Below are 18,991 nucleotides of genomic sequence, written 5' to 3' on the forward strand. Positions count from 1 at the left end.
TACGCGTTTTGTGAGTTGTATTGAGGTTGATTTTAGGTAAGTCAGGACTAATAGGTGACACAGACAGACTGAGACAGAGCTTAGAATTTGTTTGTTGATTGTTCATTTAAGAGATAATTCTTGTAATAAATTGTAAAACTGTATTTTGTCTCATTTCAAGTACAGAGATTTATAAGGTTTTATCAAAGTGTGATTTTCCAACAAGATGGAAATTGTGGGATATAAAAGAGTAAGAACAGAGTAATGAAATAAATGAGTATTAGAGAATTTATAGTGACTTCCTTAGGTCTAGGTTGTAACAAGCTTGACAAATAGAGAAGTAAAACAGAGAGATTTCGTGTATTAATAAATTTAGTGTAACTTAGAGAGCGCGGGTTAATAAAAGGAGGTTTAGGTCTTGGGCAGTGGTGTTTTATCTGAGTTCATTGATTAAAGGGAGATAATTTAGTGTGTTGTGGAAAACGATTAAAGAGTATTGTTGAGTTTTGAACCACTGCGCCATACTAGCCCTCCTGAGCTCGGGTTGAGCTGTGTAACGCAAGCCTTGCCACGAAAGATAAGACAGCCCCTATAGATAGAGTGAGGGAGTGCGGCCCCAGCAGTAGTAGTAGGAGAGGTGCCGTCCGTCCGCCCCCACCCCGTTACAATATGTTCATGCTGTAATGCCTCTGTTATATGGAAAAATGTTATTGTGTTTGTGAATGAAAAGAAATCTTAACTGATTCGTATTTTTTTTAAATTGCCCACTCATAGTCTCTTTCTGGATTTGTATTAATCTGTGTAGCACTATAATAAGGTGCTGTGTGACCCCCCCCCCCCCTTACATAAAAAAACGAAACAAATTACTGATAAAATGCTGATACATGTACATATTCGAATATGCCTATTTAAAAAAAAAGCTATTAAGTTAATTTTCGATAGTGGATGTTCTGCAGACTGATCATCATTATCTAAAAAATGTGCGGAACAAATTTTTTGTTATAAAGTTTTTACGAATTAATATAGCCTGCTGCAGCCATATTTTCTTTGTATCTCTAGGAATTTTTTGGAGATTGATGGCATGTCCATCTGCAGTTTTACCTCTGAAATTGCTGCATATACAGCAGTAGTTCGTCTTCCGCGACCGATACCAAGAAACTGCGTTTTTGCTCAATTGTTTGTCATAACATAGAACTTTTACTTGTCACATTTGGTGACAATTAAAGGCCTATTTCATTTGAATTAACAGTGTTTTTAGAATTTTTTATTTGTAAAATAATTGATTCACTATATATCAAAACTTTGAATAGAATTCTAAATGAATAATTTAATCTCATGCCCTCATGTAACGAAGAAAGACTAATTAAAATAGCATTGACCTGAATTCGTGTTACATATGTAGTATAAAGTCTGAGCTGCATTTAATCAAAGTTTTAGTGTAAGATCTAAGCATATGTACATGTATATTCCCGAGTAAAATACACATTTTGTTTTAGATCAGAGAATTGAGAGCAAAAACACGAAATTGATACAATAATTTCCCAGCGTATTTCTCGTTAATTAACGGAAAACATTCTTTTTTCATGTGTTATTTATTTTTTTTTAAAATCCTTTCAGTGTAAGTACATGTATTTATTTGTATAAGTTATTCTTTTTTGCAAAGTGTGTAAAAAAACAATATCAGAGAGAGAGAGAGAGAGAGAGAGAGAGAGAGAGAGAGAGAGAGAGAGAGAGAGAGAGAGAGAGAGAGAGAGAATCATGTAACTCCGTGTAACTGACATACATGTACATCTGTGAAAAAATATATGTACCGTAATTTTATTGAATTCACAATTAACTGTTCAACCCATTAACATATTCGTTCTCTGTACCTGTACGCAGGGGGGGGGGGTCAAGGGGCTTAGCCCCACCCCCACTTTTTTCCCAATATTACTTTTTCTATTGAAAATGTTCATTGATAGACGGGTTGCCAACCCCCCCCCCCAACACACACACACACAGTTAATACTACGGTAAAGTTATATAAGGGAAATGTAGTTTTGTATGCCAAGGAACTGGTACTGAAATAAGTAGCTTTTTCAACTTCGGGCAAGGTTTTTCTTTGCTTGTCAACTTTTCCAGGTAAGAAAAAAATATTTCTTTGGCAACCCCCCCCAGTCCCCACTTTTAAAGACGATGCTACGTGCCTGGCTAATTCGTATAGCTTTCTAGAAAGGTGGGGGGGGGGCTAACAGACCCTTTATAAAATAATTTATTATCTAAAAAAAAAATGGAAACCGTTTCCTTCTTTTAAAATTTTTAAATACAACGTGTAAGTTGATCACTATTTTGTTGGATTATCGTATTGCGTAGTCCGCGGAAGTTAGGCTAGTGTAGAAGAGTTCCGATTTTGAGGGGAGATAACTCTTTTGAAAATGGGGAATAATAAAATATAAATGGTGCCTGGTCTAGAGGGTACATGTAACAGTTGACATTGACACAAATCAGAAAACAATGGTTAACCTCCGCTTACTCGTCGGTTGACAATGGATTTACCTTTATGAGTCAATTTAAACTTTAACCCTTCAAAAAAAAGGATCATTAATATAATGGTTCCAAATCAAGGTGTAAAGCTATAGTTTTTGAAGCGAGGTAAATTATTGACGAGCAAGTTGATGAAATATTAATATCAACAGTATCGTCTAAATTCATCTTTTCATAAGTTAGAAGGATTGATACAATGATCTTGTTAGCAATTTAAATCTCATCGTCATGAATTTACTCTTTCATTTTAACTCTAAATGGAAGTTTGTATCATTTCCACTCTGAATTGTCGAGGGACTTTTCCATTATTTACCGATCAATATAGGATGGAGTACAAATCGTATGTGACTGGTACATGTAAGTAGGGAATATCTACTCCTCTATGTCACCTGATCACACATCTGATGCTTTAAAATTCTAGGTATGCTCTGCTCATGAATTGTTATGTTTAATTCGGCTTTTGAGATTGAATACAGTTCGTTATCTACATATATTTACGTTTAGGATATATCCCTATGTGTACGAAAGATTCCTAAATATACGAGTGTAAGTAATGATCGCGTAATTTAGCGCAAAGCACTACACATGCAATTAAATTAATTGTCTTTATTTTTATGGTGCTGAAATCTTTGTAAAATCTCTTGACCAACTATCGATTCGGGAATTATTTTTTTCGCGATTTGCCGTTGAAAAAACCCTTTGTGATAATAAGAACGTGCGAAAAATAAGGAATATGCAGTATCAAAGATCGTTATCTTATTAGGGTTTAGAGCATAATTTTTCTATACAGTAGATCGCTAAAATATCTCAAAACCTTGTTCTCCAGGTTGGCATTGACTTTATTAGCGAGACAGAAAGTGAATTGTGGATATTATTATTTTAAGGTATGCCAATATACGCGATTGGTACTTCGTAAGAAAACTGTCTCGAATGATGATGCATAAATAAAGTTCTCGCGATTATAAGCATTTTACAGTTCATAATTCTGAATGATTAATGCATTCACTTTTGGAGGACTTGATACATCTTCAAGAGAATATTGACAGATACAAAGAAGGCATTTGTTACGAGCTTATCATATTTGTTCATTCTACATAGTATTCTGAAAGGAAAGATCGTGATAGGTATTATCGTCATTATTTATAACATTTAGGTCCTGATAAATATGTGTATCTTCAGTCTTTGTAGAACATAAATCACCACATTCAGCATACTGTCTTGATGCTTCCAATCCACTTTGACAGTATCTTTTAGCCAACAAAAATTAAAAATTTATAATGTGCTCCAAATCTAATTACAATAATTTGACATTTAGTAAGACATACATTTGGTTAAAATTGACTTCAACTATGATAATTATCTTACCTTCGAAGTACGAATAAACAAGTAGACATATTGATGACTAGTGATACAGCTAACACTACCGATAAAGCTATGACATGACCATAATAAGATTCACTGTCAGAAAAATTAACTGCTGCTAATTCAAGACACACTACAAAAGAAAGGCAACAAAACTTTATAAATTTGTAGGTTAAAAATTTTTTTCTTCAAACATGAGCAGAAAACAATGAAGAGCTTGTTAAAATTTTACATATTGTAAAAAAAAGTTTTGACTTTTTAGAGAGAGAGAGAGAGAGAGAGAGAGAATAATCATAGAATTAAAGTAATAAAGTAAAAATAGAAGTAATAAATTATGTACCGTACGACAATACTCACTTTTAGTATTTTTGTCACATTTAACTCCTGTAAATGGTTCTGCACAACCACTAAGACAAGCCCCATTTGTCCTGTTGCACGTGTGGTTAAAAGCACATTTACCACAAATTTGTTTGCAGTCCTCTCCATACCTTCCGTCATTGCATTCTTTAAAATATTCGAAATAATGTATGAAATGTGCACATGTGTATAAAACAGCAAAACAAGTAAAACATTTTTTTAATTCCCGTATCAATTCAAGTACATGTATTCACCAAAAAAGTGTTTATTATATCATCTACCTAATTTTTTCAAACAAATTCCTTTGCCTACTTTACCTTCTTTACATTTTATCCCCATCCATCCTGCCTCACAACCGTATGTACAAACACCGTGAACGTTGTCACATGACTTGTTTCTACAGTTAATGTGACACAAATGGGAACAATTTCGACCATACCATCCCCGGAAGCAAGCTTTAGAAGCAAGAATATAATACACAGATGAGTTTAGTATGCTTTAAAGACGATATATTTTAAATCAAAAAGTAGGCCATATGAATTTTGTTCAATTAATAATGACATACGTTGATCGCATCTTTGACCAATATAACCGGCAGTGCACCCTTGAATACAAATACCACTGAAAGGATCACATGCGTTGTTGAGGCAATTTGAACAAATGTTTAAGCAGTTGTTGCCATAAAATCCATTGTCGCATCCTACAATTAAGAAACAGGACTGAAAAAAGTGAATACCGGTAAAAGTTATAAAAACAGTATTATTGATGACCGGATTAATGAATGTAGGGTTTCTTAAAAAAAATGACATAAGTTTTTATTTAAAAAATATCAGTACCATAAATGTTTATATCTACAAAATTGGAATATGTTGAATATTTGCTTGAAAAATGTAGACAAGGACAAAAAATAAATTAATGAATTAATTATAATCTTATTTTCCTATGTAATGGAAAGGTCCCATGACGAAAAATCTCTTTTACTTACATATATAGATACAGAAAAGATGACATTATGTTCGTAAATATAAGAAGTTTCTTGCAATAAAAGACAAAAAAATCTGTGGTATATATAAATGTTATGGCTTGTTTTCTACTGGAAGCTTTTTCACTGAATCCTTTAGTAGAAAACAAATCATACGCAGCAATAATACGGTGGTATTAGCCATTAATCCATACGGTGGTATTAGCCATTAATCCATAAGACGATATTTCATGCAATATTTAATGTAGTACATTTAAAAGCTCTGTCCATAACATTATTTTACTGATGCATAAATGATCCCTAATGTGCACACAATTGGTTAACAACTGTGTGCGCATGACAAATGAGGAGATAAAGTGCTTTTTGGGTTGAAGTTTCGGAAATGTAAGGCGTTGAATAACTTTTTTTGAGCGGAGATGATAAACATGTTGCTCGGAAAACCAAAAGAAATACCTTCAGAACAATTGGCAGTACGCCAACCTGCTTTGCGTCCAGAGGTACACATACCGTCTCTGTAATCACATGTTTGGTTGATACAGTTTTCGTTACAATGTTGTGAGCAGTTTCTGCCATACCAGCCTACATTGCAACCTTAAAATATAACTGTACAAATAGTTTCCTCAGCACACATTTAATTCGGGTCAAGATGACCCTTATGTATTCTGATAATAGAGAACAGTTTTTAAGAGCCAAAATATAATATCAAAATATATATTGCAGCAACATAATTTAAACAATTCAAAATTAGAAATTGACTAACTTAAGATTATCGTATTCAAACCCACTTTTATCGCATTTTGGTTCAAGATATCCATCCATGCAGCCTTTTATACAATGTCCATCTGTGTTATTACAGTGCAGCCTCATGTTGCAAAATGAACTGCATGTTTTTGTGCAGTTTTCTCCATAAAATCCATATATGCAAGCTTAAAGAATAGTTTTTGTGCAAAATATACCAATAAATATTATGATTTATGTTTCAGAAAATATTTTACATTGAAACAGATTGAGGAGCATAAAATATTGATGTTTGAAGAATTTGATTGGCTTTGCCAAACATTCAGGGTGCATGAGCTTTCGATTCGTTAATTTCCATTTTGAACATTTTTACATTCTCTAACGATGAAGTACGTTTGGAAAACTTGAACTGTTTGCAAACCCAAATCTTGATAGTGAAAAAAGTGCAGATAACGAACAGTATTCGAGTTCACTCCCTGCAGACCGGTCACACCAACCATGTGGCTCTTGTCCTAGTCGAGTCGCCCGCGTGGCGCAATGGTTAGAGAGTCTGCTCTAGAATCGTGAAGTAAGGAGTTGATCCTTACCTCGTAGGTTCGAGTCCCACTGTGGGATGTGGAGACCGTAATTTTGGATTAGACCGTATAAACTGAGGTCCAGTGTCGTAGTAAGTAGTGGCAAGTAAACGATTCCTCCTTGCTCAATGGCCCTCAGAGTGTCGAGTATAGGAAAAAAATTGCAGCTCTCCTCCGGCAAGTGGTGGCGTCTCCATATGAGTGAAAAATTCTCGAGAGGGACGATAAACAATAAACAATCAATCAATCTGTTCTCGGAACACTTTTGACCATAGGTGCCTTTTGGACACACTATAAGAAACATGTATAGCTATACGTTGTATTTATCTTGAAATGAAAGCATATATGAAGACTCATGCAGGAAATACTCCTTCTGATACATTTTGAAAAGCCAGTCTTCGACAAATCATTTTCATTTACAAGTTTGTAATTCAATTGGTTTATCGTACTTACAATTATTGCAAAGTGTTCCAATATATCTCGGTGCACAACTTTCACATTTTCCACTTGCCTTGTCACATGGTAAACTGTTTTTACAATGGTTGCTGCATTTATAGATACAATTAGGTCCATACAGCCCATCCTGGCAGGCTTTAAAAAATAAAATAAGACAAAGGAAAAACATATACTATAAGTTTGTGAATAAAGTTATATTTACAGTTATCTTAAGTTATCCTTTTCAAATTGATAATATAATCACTAAAACCTAGAACAAAGTAGTGTTAACGTTGTTGTCTCTTATCAGAGTATCAATGAACCTTAAGAATATATTTTTAAAATGACCAGGAGGTAATTAAGGTATGTTGTGTATGTCATTAAGGCATCGTGATTTCAAGTTCTAGTAGACAAAGGAAGCACAAGCAATGTTTGAAAAATATATATAATATTGTTCAATTATAATTAGATCTAAACCAGAGTTACTTTCCTACGATGAAAATACAAATATAAAAAGACATAAAATATATGAGACAAGAGACTTACGTTGATCGCAATTGGGTAGCATCCATCCTTCTTCACAGCCATGTTCGCATTTTCCACTTACATGATTACAGGAAGCACCACTATGACAATGACCTGTACACCTTGATTTACACTCCATACCATAGTATCCAGACATACAAGCTAATTGAAAGAAAAAACAAAGCTTCTTAAGATTGTTCCTCTGAGTATTATAAGCTAGTTTTTTTATCTTACTTAAAATCAAGAGAAACAGCCAAGTAATCAAGAAGTTATCAACTTTCCAAAGAAAAAAATTGTTAATTGTTGCAAAAATTTGTCAAGGAAACACGTATGGTTTGTAAAGCTTTTCAATTTATTCGACTTGTACGTGTAAGCTAATTTAACTTTCCACTTGACCGTTTACATTTAATTATCAACTCATAAATAATTTTTCACTCATGTCTCAGTTTACTTCCCAACCCAAGTGCAGAAAATATGGAAACTTACTTTTATTACAAAACTCTCCGATCCAGCCAGCTGTACAACCAAGACATGTTCCCTGTATAATATGACATCTTCTGTCCTGGCAGTGAAGAGGACATGCAAGGTCACAGTTTTGACCGTAAAATCCATCTTTTTGACAGCCTTGTAATACAGAAAAAAGTGTTTGTATGAAAAAATATGTACAAAAGGCTTAATTAGTGTTGCTTGTTGTAATTGATAGATTAGAGTTGTAAAATATTACCATGCACATTGACTTCACATAACTCTGTTATAACAGTTGTTGTCTGGTAACCGGAAGGATATATAGTCTTATTTCTTTCATTGTAAAATGTAACATAACGTCCATGAATGGAACAGATATTGATTAAATCCAACGGAGGTAATTCTGGTCCGTCTTTGTAACACAAGTAGCTGTTCTGTATGTCTGTTGTATTCGATACATATAGAGAAAACCCCGCCAATCGTCCTCTTTGACGATCATCTAAAAATTAATTTTAAATATGTCCAAATGTTTTACATGTACATTTAAACTTTTTTCATCAGTAAATCATCATATATTTTTAAAATGAATTTTATGTCTTTTATTTCGAGTTAACTGAGAATTATCAGGTTGACACCTAATAATAGGAGAACTTAATAATCAACAACTAGACAAGTTTTCAAATTAAAATGAGTACTTAGAATATTAAATTTGACCTTTGCGGAAAAATTGTTTACTACAGGGCGTAACAAGCCTATATTTTTAAATAGAATTAAATAAAATATATTTTTGTTATAAAATGGGCCATTTGCAAAAATCACTTCTTTGATACATTACGTCAGTCTAGATCCTCCTGAAAGAAAGTACAGATTTAAAATTTGAAAACGTCTTTTAACGATATTTTCAAAACAAGACCGGCAAAATGAAATTTTGATAATAACTGCAATTAAAATATATAACCTTCCCTTCAGAATTTAGGCAAATAAATTATTACTAGTTTCATTATAATATAAAATTGTTACCTTATATTTGTTGATTTGTTACCAGGTAATCATTGAAAAGCTATTTATTTTCATCGTCAAGTATATGTAATGAATGAGGGTTTTGATTGAATAAGAGGCCAAAACTAATTCAATAAAATTAATTCATCCTTTAACCTGGAAGATGAGCAAATTGATTGCTTTATATTAACGTGACTATTATAATCCTAAGAATCGTTTAAAAATGATCGAAAAATCCAAAAACATCTTTTTTAATGCCCAGTATTCATCATATGTAATCGCTACGTACAATATTCTTGTCCAAAATCTCTAAACTGTATCCTGATACTGTAGATACTCTTAATGTCTCCGAGGTCTACTCTCCACCACACTGTTTGGTGTGAAGAGGTCATACCGAACGTGTCAGTTCTCATACATGTACTGATGTCTCCATCAACTGCGTTGTTTGCTGCATACAAGTAGCAATTTTGTTGAGGACATCCCCACGTTGAACTCTGTATAGAATGCTTTCCCTCTGATAAATTATCTATAAGATGCAGAAATATTCAATCCAATGCAGTTAAATAGATCTATAATAGAAAAAAGTGTTTGTAATTAAGAAAAGTCTTTCCGTTATTTATGTGGTTTTATGCCTTTTCCTAGCCACAATGCTCGAGTGCGCAATGTTGCCACGAGCCTCCTTTTTATAAATTTATCATTCATTATATTAAACTATTTAAAAAAGGATTTGAATCTTTTAGAACTAAATACTGGTTAACCCTATTTTTCAGACCTAATTTTCACAAAATAAAAAGGACTTACCATATCCGTGTATTGATAATATTTTTAAAAGGAACAACACGATAAGATATCCCATTTCCAAACCGTAAACAACCTTTACAACAAGGAAATATACTACTATATCAAGGACTTACATGTCCGTGCATTTGATAAGTTTATGTATGTTTAAAAGGAAATTTTTAAGTTCTTTTGTATGTTCAACCTTGTAATTGCATATCATAAATTTTTAAGCATTATACATGTTTATCATTATTTTAATAAACGTGTAAATAAAAAGAATTATATACAGTTTTACATATCTAACCATAAATCTGTACTGCTGTACTAATCGTTATCATGGATTTATAAAATTTCTGTTGATAGAGCATGTTCTTTTAAAATAAAAAGACAAATTCTTTTGGTCGTTTTTTTTTCTTGGTCGATGTTTTCTGTAAACAATTCACAGTCTTTTAAAATGAAATTGAAGAAAAGCAATTTACATTAAGGGGAGAAGACAATGTTACAGATGTAAGCTTTTTCAATGTACAGGTTTTGATTCTTGACAGAAATTGTTAATTTCTTTGTCTTTCTTCCCCTTTATTGTCTTTTTGGTCATTAACGTTATAATTAATCTAACAATTTTAATACTAAGTATATTCATAAACAAATATGTTCATGAAATATTGATATAAAAAAGTTTCTCCACTGCAATGTAAACAAAGAAAATAAGCGCACAGTATAAATGTCAAAAAATAATTGTCGTTTTATATCTTTTTTGCAATTTCATGTTTTTATCGTCAGTGTCAACAACGTCAATGCCACGTGTTCTTTATGTTAAGAACAACAAGCAATAAATAGGGAAAAGTTCTAATCATCATCACACATAAAATTGCATCAAACTTCTCTTCATCTGAGCTAGGTTAATAACTATGGAATTGAATTAAAGTTTTCAAAACTTCTATTTTTCTCCATGAAATTGATTTTAAAAAATGTTTTCACACCTGTAATTGGAATATAATTATAATACCTTCAAGAACTAAAAAAATAGCACGTCATGTAAAAAATCTTCATTTCTTAATTTTCCGTTTTTTGTTTTTGTTTTTTTTTTTTGTTGCCTTACTGTCTCTTTAAAATTAGATCACACTCTAGCTTAATAAAGGTCATACAAGCCAAATTGTCTGATTGTTTAAATTCAGAATTTTAATACAAAAATCATTTCCTATTTTCTATGCAGCTGTGGTATACTTTCCATTAAAATCATTATCTCCTCCCACCCTAACCCCCAACGCCCAAAAATTATATGTCAATTATTAACTAAATGCTGTTAATCCTACCAATTTTCAATCAGGAAAAAAAATCAGCGGACTTGTAAAATGGAATAATTTAATTTTACTTGAAACACGTCATTTGATTGGATAAAAGAATTTATCCATTTTGTATAACATAACTTGCCTACGTCACAATGAGTTACGTCAAAAAACGTACTACTCCGCTTGACGTTACTTTTAAAATTTAATCAATTTGAAGCCTTATTCTGGGGGGGGGGAAAGTTTGTCTCATTGTTTGAAATAAACAAAATAAGAAATTCTAGTTGTTTATTGGTTTACTGATCCAAATTTTCAATAATTTAAGCATGCTCTATTTTTTCTTAATATGTAAAGACTCACCTGGTCCGGAGCTTATATTTCAACTCTTTCAATTAAGAGTAAACTTCTGAGTAAAGCTCTTTTCCTCTGCAGTAAACGGTTTTTTAATGCTTTGTGTACAACATGGATACATGTTTTAATTTACTCTAGCAAACCCCCTTAACATGTCAGTACTACGTGATTAGAGCACAAACATACAAGTATCAAGCACAGCTCAAATAAATGATAATTCTTTATCAAGAAAACAGTCATGGATATTTTCAATTGGGTAATGAAAATGATTATGATGCTTTTGGGGAAGGAATATACACCATAAGAATTTTTAAATCAAACATGAACACAGAAAAAATAGTAGGTCTTGTAGAGATGGAACGTTTGTGATGACAGAGAAGGCCAAGGAAGTATATGGGAGGTTTAACACATTATTTCATATTTTATCAACATTAATCGTGTTGGACATATGCATAGGCTTATATTATATACATCTCAAGATACAAGTGACATGAAACAACTCTAAAGAGTACAAATAGTGAATTTGTAATTTGTTATATAATTTTAAAAGTCATCTGTTACGAGAACTTTGAACTTTGGAGACTTATACACTCGTGGAACTGAATAACTATAATAAATCATTATCATTATTGTTGTCCAATGAGGTATATCCACTGATTTTAAAAATGAACAACAGTCATTAATTCTCTATTCTCTATTATTTGATATATTATATTATGTTTCGAAAGAAATATTCAAATTTAATATACAATATGATAACTTTGCCTTTTCATTCCACTATTAAGTTCATTTCAATTCATTTTGTCTTCGGTATCAGAGGAAAATTTTATCGACTAGGAATAAGGTTGCTGATGATAGCTAGAGGCTCAAGTTATTGTGAAAGATGCTCGATAGCCTGTTTACAGCATGGCATCACTGTGGAGCCTGCTCATCCAGTATCATTCTGAAAAGTTACCAGCTCTGATAAAGTTTGTTTTGATAGCTTTTGGTCTTAGCCCTCTTTTCAAACTGGTGTGAAAGTGAAAAAAAAAAAATCATAATACATAAAATCAGAAACTTTCGATTATCAGCGTATCAGTGGCAAAATATATGTACGAGGATTGTCGCAGAAAAACGCAAATATTTTTAATATATTTTTTTCATCAGGACTATAAAGTTAAAAATTGGTACACATCATGATCAACATCTTTTTAATGATGCTTAAAAATTTCAGTTAAATACCTCTATTTATAAAATTTTCCTCTCAAGTTAGCGAATCTATCAAATCAGTTGTCTGCGCAACACTAATGACGTCAAAACATATCTCGTAGTGTTTGCGAATTCGTTCTGAAAACTATGCCTCTATAAATATTCATTTTTAAGAGCTTGTAATTTTGTTTTAGTTACAAAGTTTTAAATCTCAAATACTAGTATTGTTACTAAAAGGGTGGGGGAGTTAATTCTATCAATAGACAATTTCACATTCCTGATAATAAACCAGCCTGATCGAATTATTTAACTGTGGTCTTCACGTAGACCTATCACTCCCCGCTCTTGTCTTTTCAGTTTGTCTTCATTTATGTGGCCTTTTCTGTTTTAGTGAATAACCGGTCAAGTCAATCTAACACCCCTTCTATTAGAAATACATGTAAACCTGTTTCCCATTGTTATGTTAATGTTTTTGTATCGTTAACATTATCTCTATATACAAGAGATATACTCCGCTCAATATTGCGTTCCTTGATAGTTTGGTGCTCCCTATTACCGCTTAAAGTCACCTTTTTTTGACAATGTCTAATTCAAAGCGCTTTGGTATATATCGTCATATTATTTCTGTCATTAATGATGTCAAATACACGTACACCTAATCATAGAGTATTTATGTAAATAAATATTTTGACTTTGTTTTGCCATATAGCCTGATTACTACAAAAACCTCAATCACAATTTGTAATTTGTTAAAGTCAAAAATATTTTCGTGCGCTGAGCTCCGATATTTAATATCATTTAAAAGCTGTTTTTCATATGCATATGACATCACAGGTCTATAATATTTTGTCGGAATATCTAAAAGATGACTTCTCAACAACATGCCAAAAATTATTGTGTGGCACGATAAAGATCCCTCCCTTCTCAAAGGCCGTAAGTGGCGAGCATAGGCCTAAATTTGCAGCCCTTCACCGGCAATGGTGACGTCTCCATATCAGTGAAATATTCTGGAGAGGGACGTTAAACAGTATACAATCAATCAATCAATCAAAATTGAAATTGGCAAATTAAACTTGATAACTTTCTGGCCATAGACCCATAGACATTCCCGGTTATCTCCGTCACTGATATGGAGAGGACTATGTAAGTTTTTGGAACTTGTGTCCAACTCTTTTAACATATTGTCAATGAAATATGTTCAAAAACACCGATTACTCAATCAGTCATTATTCATATCATTCATAGATATATCGATTCCTTACATTAATCAAAATCATAACGTTTGGTTGGACCTAGCATACCTGTTCTAGCCAATTTTTGCTCAATGTGTCATCATAATATACATCTTTCCAAAATAAATTAAGGAAAATTTGGTAACATATTATTTGAGGTTAAAAGATATAAAATTGCTGGAAATTAGCATATACTGCCAAGATTTAGAACAAAACTAAAATCATTTGTCGTGTGTTATTTTGGAACACATGAATTTTTTAATTGGAATCGTAACCATCAATTTGTTTTGATAAATACATTTTCATAAAAAAAGAAAACTAAATAGACAACAAATCGCCTATTTATAAACAGTTTCATCTGTTTTTATTAATTTTCCAAAATTTAACATGGATTAAGTCAATCTTTTCCCAAAATCGCCGCACATTCACAACTTCTTTAACAGTTGTTCCATTTCAGCATCCACACCACTTTTTAGCAGAGCTAGAGAGAATTCAAAGTTGCACGATTCGACACTTTTTGAATATGAATGAACGAAGTATTTTGGTTTTCTCTCTTTATTTTTCGTTTTGAATTTTGAATTTGCACGATGTATTTAAGGATGTATGTTTGGTATACAAGGGTATCAACGATAGTCGTAAACGTTCTATAATATGCATCACGGGTCTATAAATACGACAGTGGTTCTTTACATTTAGATTTCATTGTGAAATAAAATTGTTAATTGTTGTCTTGTAGATTTTAATTAAGCGAGACATCCCACGTCAATTTGAATACTCCCCGCCCACTGACGTCAGACACAAAGACAGACACACGAAATTGACATGCATATTAAGGCCCCTTTAGCCTAAGCGTTCGCCATAGTCAGTGCACCCATGGTGTGGAAAGCTTATGTGCTTATATAATTTTATGATATTATGTATAATTATACGATATTATGCAACTGATACAATCTGCATTTAATAATTTCGATGAAAACAATGATAATTGTATATTTTAAGCTCTTCATGCATTGCTTAGCTTTGAAGTAAATAAGTACTTAGGGAAGTCATAGGAGACCAGGAAATGATAAAGTGTATTGTATTTTGAATGTATTTCCGCAAATTCAAGTAATAGGAATATCCGTAACAGGACGTTTAATTTGCTTAATCAATTATTGAATTTTAAAATGAACGAAAATACGTTCTTAACTGTCCTTGTATTAATTTTGTGAAGTTCATTTAAAAATGAATGTAGTTATTTTAATCTTAAACTTTGGATTAATTTTGAAGATTTACAAAAAAATTATATATAATATCAAGACTAACAGATTTCACCTTATATGATTTGTACATGTATGTATGATAAATCAATTTCACATATTGTGTCATATATTAGAATATTCAAAATTTCATGTTTTGCAATTGCTAATTAACTTTATATATATATATATATATATATATATATATATATATATATATATATATATATATATATATATTGTATACCTTTCGTTTTACATCCATATCGGATAATTTTTACTCACTAAGAGAAGTCATTTTATACCGTTAAAGTGTTTTAAGGACTCTAATGACAATTAAAATGCAAGGAAAGGAAAGAAAATTATCCCATGTATAATGCATTTACAAGTTATCAAAATTCTTAACTTACGAATGGTTTAACCCTCCAAAATATATAAATGCACATATTTAGAGCATTCTAAGTGTGCTTTGTTACAACACACTTTGCGAAATGAAACACTTTGAAAAAAAATATTTCAAAAAGAGTTAAATTTTGGATCATGTTAACGCACTTTGAAAAAAAAATATATTACTGTAACGGTGCAGAATCAAGACAAGATGATTAAGCTCTCTACCAAATTTTATTACGTTACATACAAGTCATCAAAAACAACAGTGAGGGTATAGATTTTAAATAAAGTTCAAAGAATAAAAATTAAAGCCTATTCAAAGTTAACAGTTTGGAATTGCCAAAACTTAGCCCAAGAGTCCAGTCCAGTTCAGGGAAGGAATTACAGGGGTCCAGTGACTCTCGTGGTATCTCAATAGCCGTCTCTCTGGGCTCTCTCGATTCCCCCTTTTTATACCGGAGATGTTTGTTCACTATTCTGGCCCTTTGTCCGAAAAAAACCAAAAATTGTTTTGTATATTTGCCATTTCCCTTTGCAGCAAGTGGAGAGTCAATTTCCATGTCCACTCCAATGTTTGTACTGAATACCTTGGGGTTGTCTCTTACTAGTTTTTTTATTATCCATAAACGGGATACCCATCTATTCTCTTCCTGTTTCCTTGGTAAGTGTTTAAAATCCTCCAAGAATTATGCAAGAAAGTTATTTTGCAATAGTCCATGATTTAACCGACTAAATTATTATCTAATATTTTACTTTACTGTGTACAGTACTGACCTATAAACTGATTCAAGAGAAACACACAATATTTATAATTATATCTAAACGTATACAACATAAATGTTATTCATCATTAGGAATATACAAATTTCTTAGACAAGCCTGGGAATTATTAAGCCCTATAAACAATTGCATGTCTAATTCATCTTTAATGTAAATACACATTTCTTAAGACAAGCGAAGGGATTATTATGTCTATAAACACGTGCTTGTCTTATTTAATTAAAGGACTAATACTCGGCTGTAGATATCAAAGTAATAAAACACCGCTATGGATATTCATTGTGTTACATTACATTTCAAAGTGCGTAAATGTTGACGCTCTTTGAAAAAAAAGGTGCCCGGATTTGTCAATGTTCTTTAAATTTTTAATTTTAAAATATTATTTGACTCTTTGGATAGTTTTTGGTGATGACGTCACAATTTTAATACAATTAGATTTTTTTTTTTTTGAAATTTAATTTTTTTTTTCAAAGAGCATTGGCACAGTGCCTACTTAATTTGGAAGACATAAACACCATATAGAAATGATAGTTGTACATTTTCATTACATCATAATTGGGAGAAATGGACGATAGAAAAGGGAACAAAGCCTCATTTTGTTAAGGTCCGTTCGACCATTTAACCGTTTTTTATCCAAATTGTCCTACACTTTTCCATTGCAAGGCACAGATTTCATTTTTCCTTTCTGTACTCGTGCTTTTAAGAGGCAGACTGTGTTTCCTAAAAGAATTTTAATTTCACATAATCATGTATAAAAGCAAATGTTCTTTTTTCTTAAAACAAACTAATTTATTAATTTTTGTCGTTACCATTGCTATTAATATCATGAAAATCTTTAGAAAAAAAACATTAAAAGAGTTATTTTTTATGCCGATTGAAGTGTTTCTGCATGTCTGTCCCTTCTCCAACAACATATTTTGCTACACCTCCGAAATGTTTTTGGCAGGCAAAATTTAAAATAAATGGAGAATCCGACAACAATAAGCGCCGATAGACAAAGGATAGCAACAGATAAATACCGTTTCTCTTTTGTTCCTTGTGGATATTTTGTCACATTAATTGAAATAGCTTTATTTTCAATTGTTGATAGACTATGCTTATAGTTCTCTTTACTGAGGATTTGAACAGAAGCCACTGATACTTGCAGAGTGAACATATCTTCTTTTCCAGTAGTAGAATCTGTAGATCAATTGATAGTAAAATTCAAATGGAATTTAGACTTTGAGAAAGACTTCTTGAAATATAGTAGAATTACATTTTGATAAAAGTAGATCAACGCTAAATGAGAAATATGTACATTGACAATAAGCCAGTACTAAAATCAGTTGCATTTCACAAAATATAATCGTTTTGTATTGAATGATTTTATAGTAAGGTTGAAAAGGAAAAATATTAGACTTACCATTGGAGACAGTGCAGCCTGTTATAAAGTGACATAAGTGAGCTGAACAGGAACATAGTTTTTGACATTGAAATCCATATGAAGGTGGAGGACATGGCGTTGAACATGTTCTATTTCCCGTGTATCCGACGGGACAAGCTGTACGAAGAATAAATTACAAAAATTTAATTAGTATAACGCTGCAAAACAAATAGACCCCAAAATTTATTTGAATAAAATGAAACAGTAAATAATATTGATTTTACTTACGAATGCATTTATCTGTCGTTTCATTTAACATAAAATGTTCACAGCATTCGTCTTTATTAGGTCTAAAAATTAATTCAAGAAAGTAAGGTTTAAAGCAAAACGTTCGTTTCTATTATTAACATTTATAAAAAGTTTACCTTGGCATATTTAATTTAAATGAAAAAAATGAACGAACGTTTGACATTTCAATTGAAAAAGAATAACTTACCAATTTTCATGCATTTTATTTTTTGAGACATCAAACAAACACAAACTTTTAAGAATGTATTTAATATTTATATTTTACCCAGTCACTTTGCAGTTTTCCTTGCCTTTTATGAACATAAAAGACAGTGACAGAAATACTCGAAGGTACTTATAAAACTCCATTCAAAATATATTTGATAACAATTGCTAATCACATAATTAATTTTCCGGTTTTTAAGCAAACGGAAGTTGTCACAACCTTGATTGTTTGCACTTTTGCGACAAAAATCTAATAAATGTATTATTTATAATGGGAAATTCCTATTAGTAGATTGATTACAATGCAATTTACAATTAATTTAAACTCTGTACTATTATATGATAAAATATGGGGGTAATGGAAAATGTACATTTACAATCTATATTATTTTCATGAATTCTCAAAGAATTAAAGAGAAAATATCTCACAATAACCGAATCTAGGGTATTTGGGGGATGGGAAAACTCTGTAAACTTTTATTTTCTTATAAACGCCATGCATTGCGCCTATTTTCAGCCAAAGAATAAATCGCTGAACAATTACCGCCCAATTTTAATCTTCCTTATCATAAGCAACGTCTTAGAAAACATTTCACCATTGTCTCTACGTGTTGTTTAAGCATTAACATTTTTACCAAAAAAAAAAAGAAACTCTGGTTAAGACCCAATTATTCATGCAAAACTTTAAAGTATAAAAGTATAATTCATAGTATAATAAAAAAAAGTAATAAGGTAGATAATTGACAAATAAGTTGCTGAGACAAGAATATCAGAAGTTCCGTGTAAAGTCATCATTTTGTAAGTTCCAGGATCGATACAATGACCTTTTAGGAAATACAATTTATCATTGAGACAAATGTTGGCTAACATCATGGTCCGTCTTCAGAACAATTTGTATGAACTGTTATCCCTTAGACAATGCTGCACGTT

General features: G+C 31.7%; 1 protein-coding gene across 1 annotated transcript; it reads right to left on the reverse strand.

Annotated features, from left to right (window-relative positions):
• Window positions 1-3,064: 3,064 nt before the first annotated feature.
• Window positions 3,065-9,798, reverse strand: LOC134266520 (multiple epidermal growth factor-like domains protein 10). The gene is made up of 13 exons (XM_062748743.1): window positions 9,742-9,798; window positions 9,230-9,466; window positions 8,201-8,440; window positions 7,963-8,100; window positions 7,498-7,638; window positions 6,970-7,107; window positions 5,989-6,129; window positions 5,657-5,794; window positions 4,787-4,921; window positions 4,539-4,676; window positions 4,222-4,368; window positions 3,868-3,997; window positions 3,065-3,749 (listed from the first exon to the last, which is right to left on the reverse strand). Exons 1-13 carry the CDS (start codon window positions 9,794-9,796, stop codon window positions 3,593-3,595), a joined length of 1,935 nt encoding a protein of 644 aa, XP_062604727.1. The 5' UTR covers window positions 9,797-9,798; the 3' UTR covers window positions 3,065-3,592.
• Window positions 9,799-18,991: the final 9,193 nt, after the last annotated feature.

The sequence above is a fragment of the Saccostrea cucullata genome, unplaced genomic scaffold, assembly GCF_032062105.1.
Source record: "Saccostrea cucullata isolate Sc308-1 unplaced genomic scaffold, CSIRO_AGI_Scuc_v1 ctg9692, whole genome shotgun sequence".
In the NCBI taxonomy this organism is placed as follows: Eukaryota; Metazoa; Mollusca; class Bivalvia; order Ostreida; family Ostreidae; genus Saccostrea; species Saccostrea cuccullata.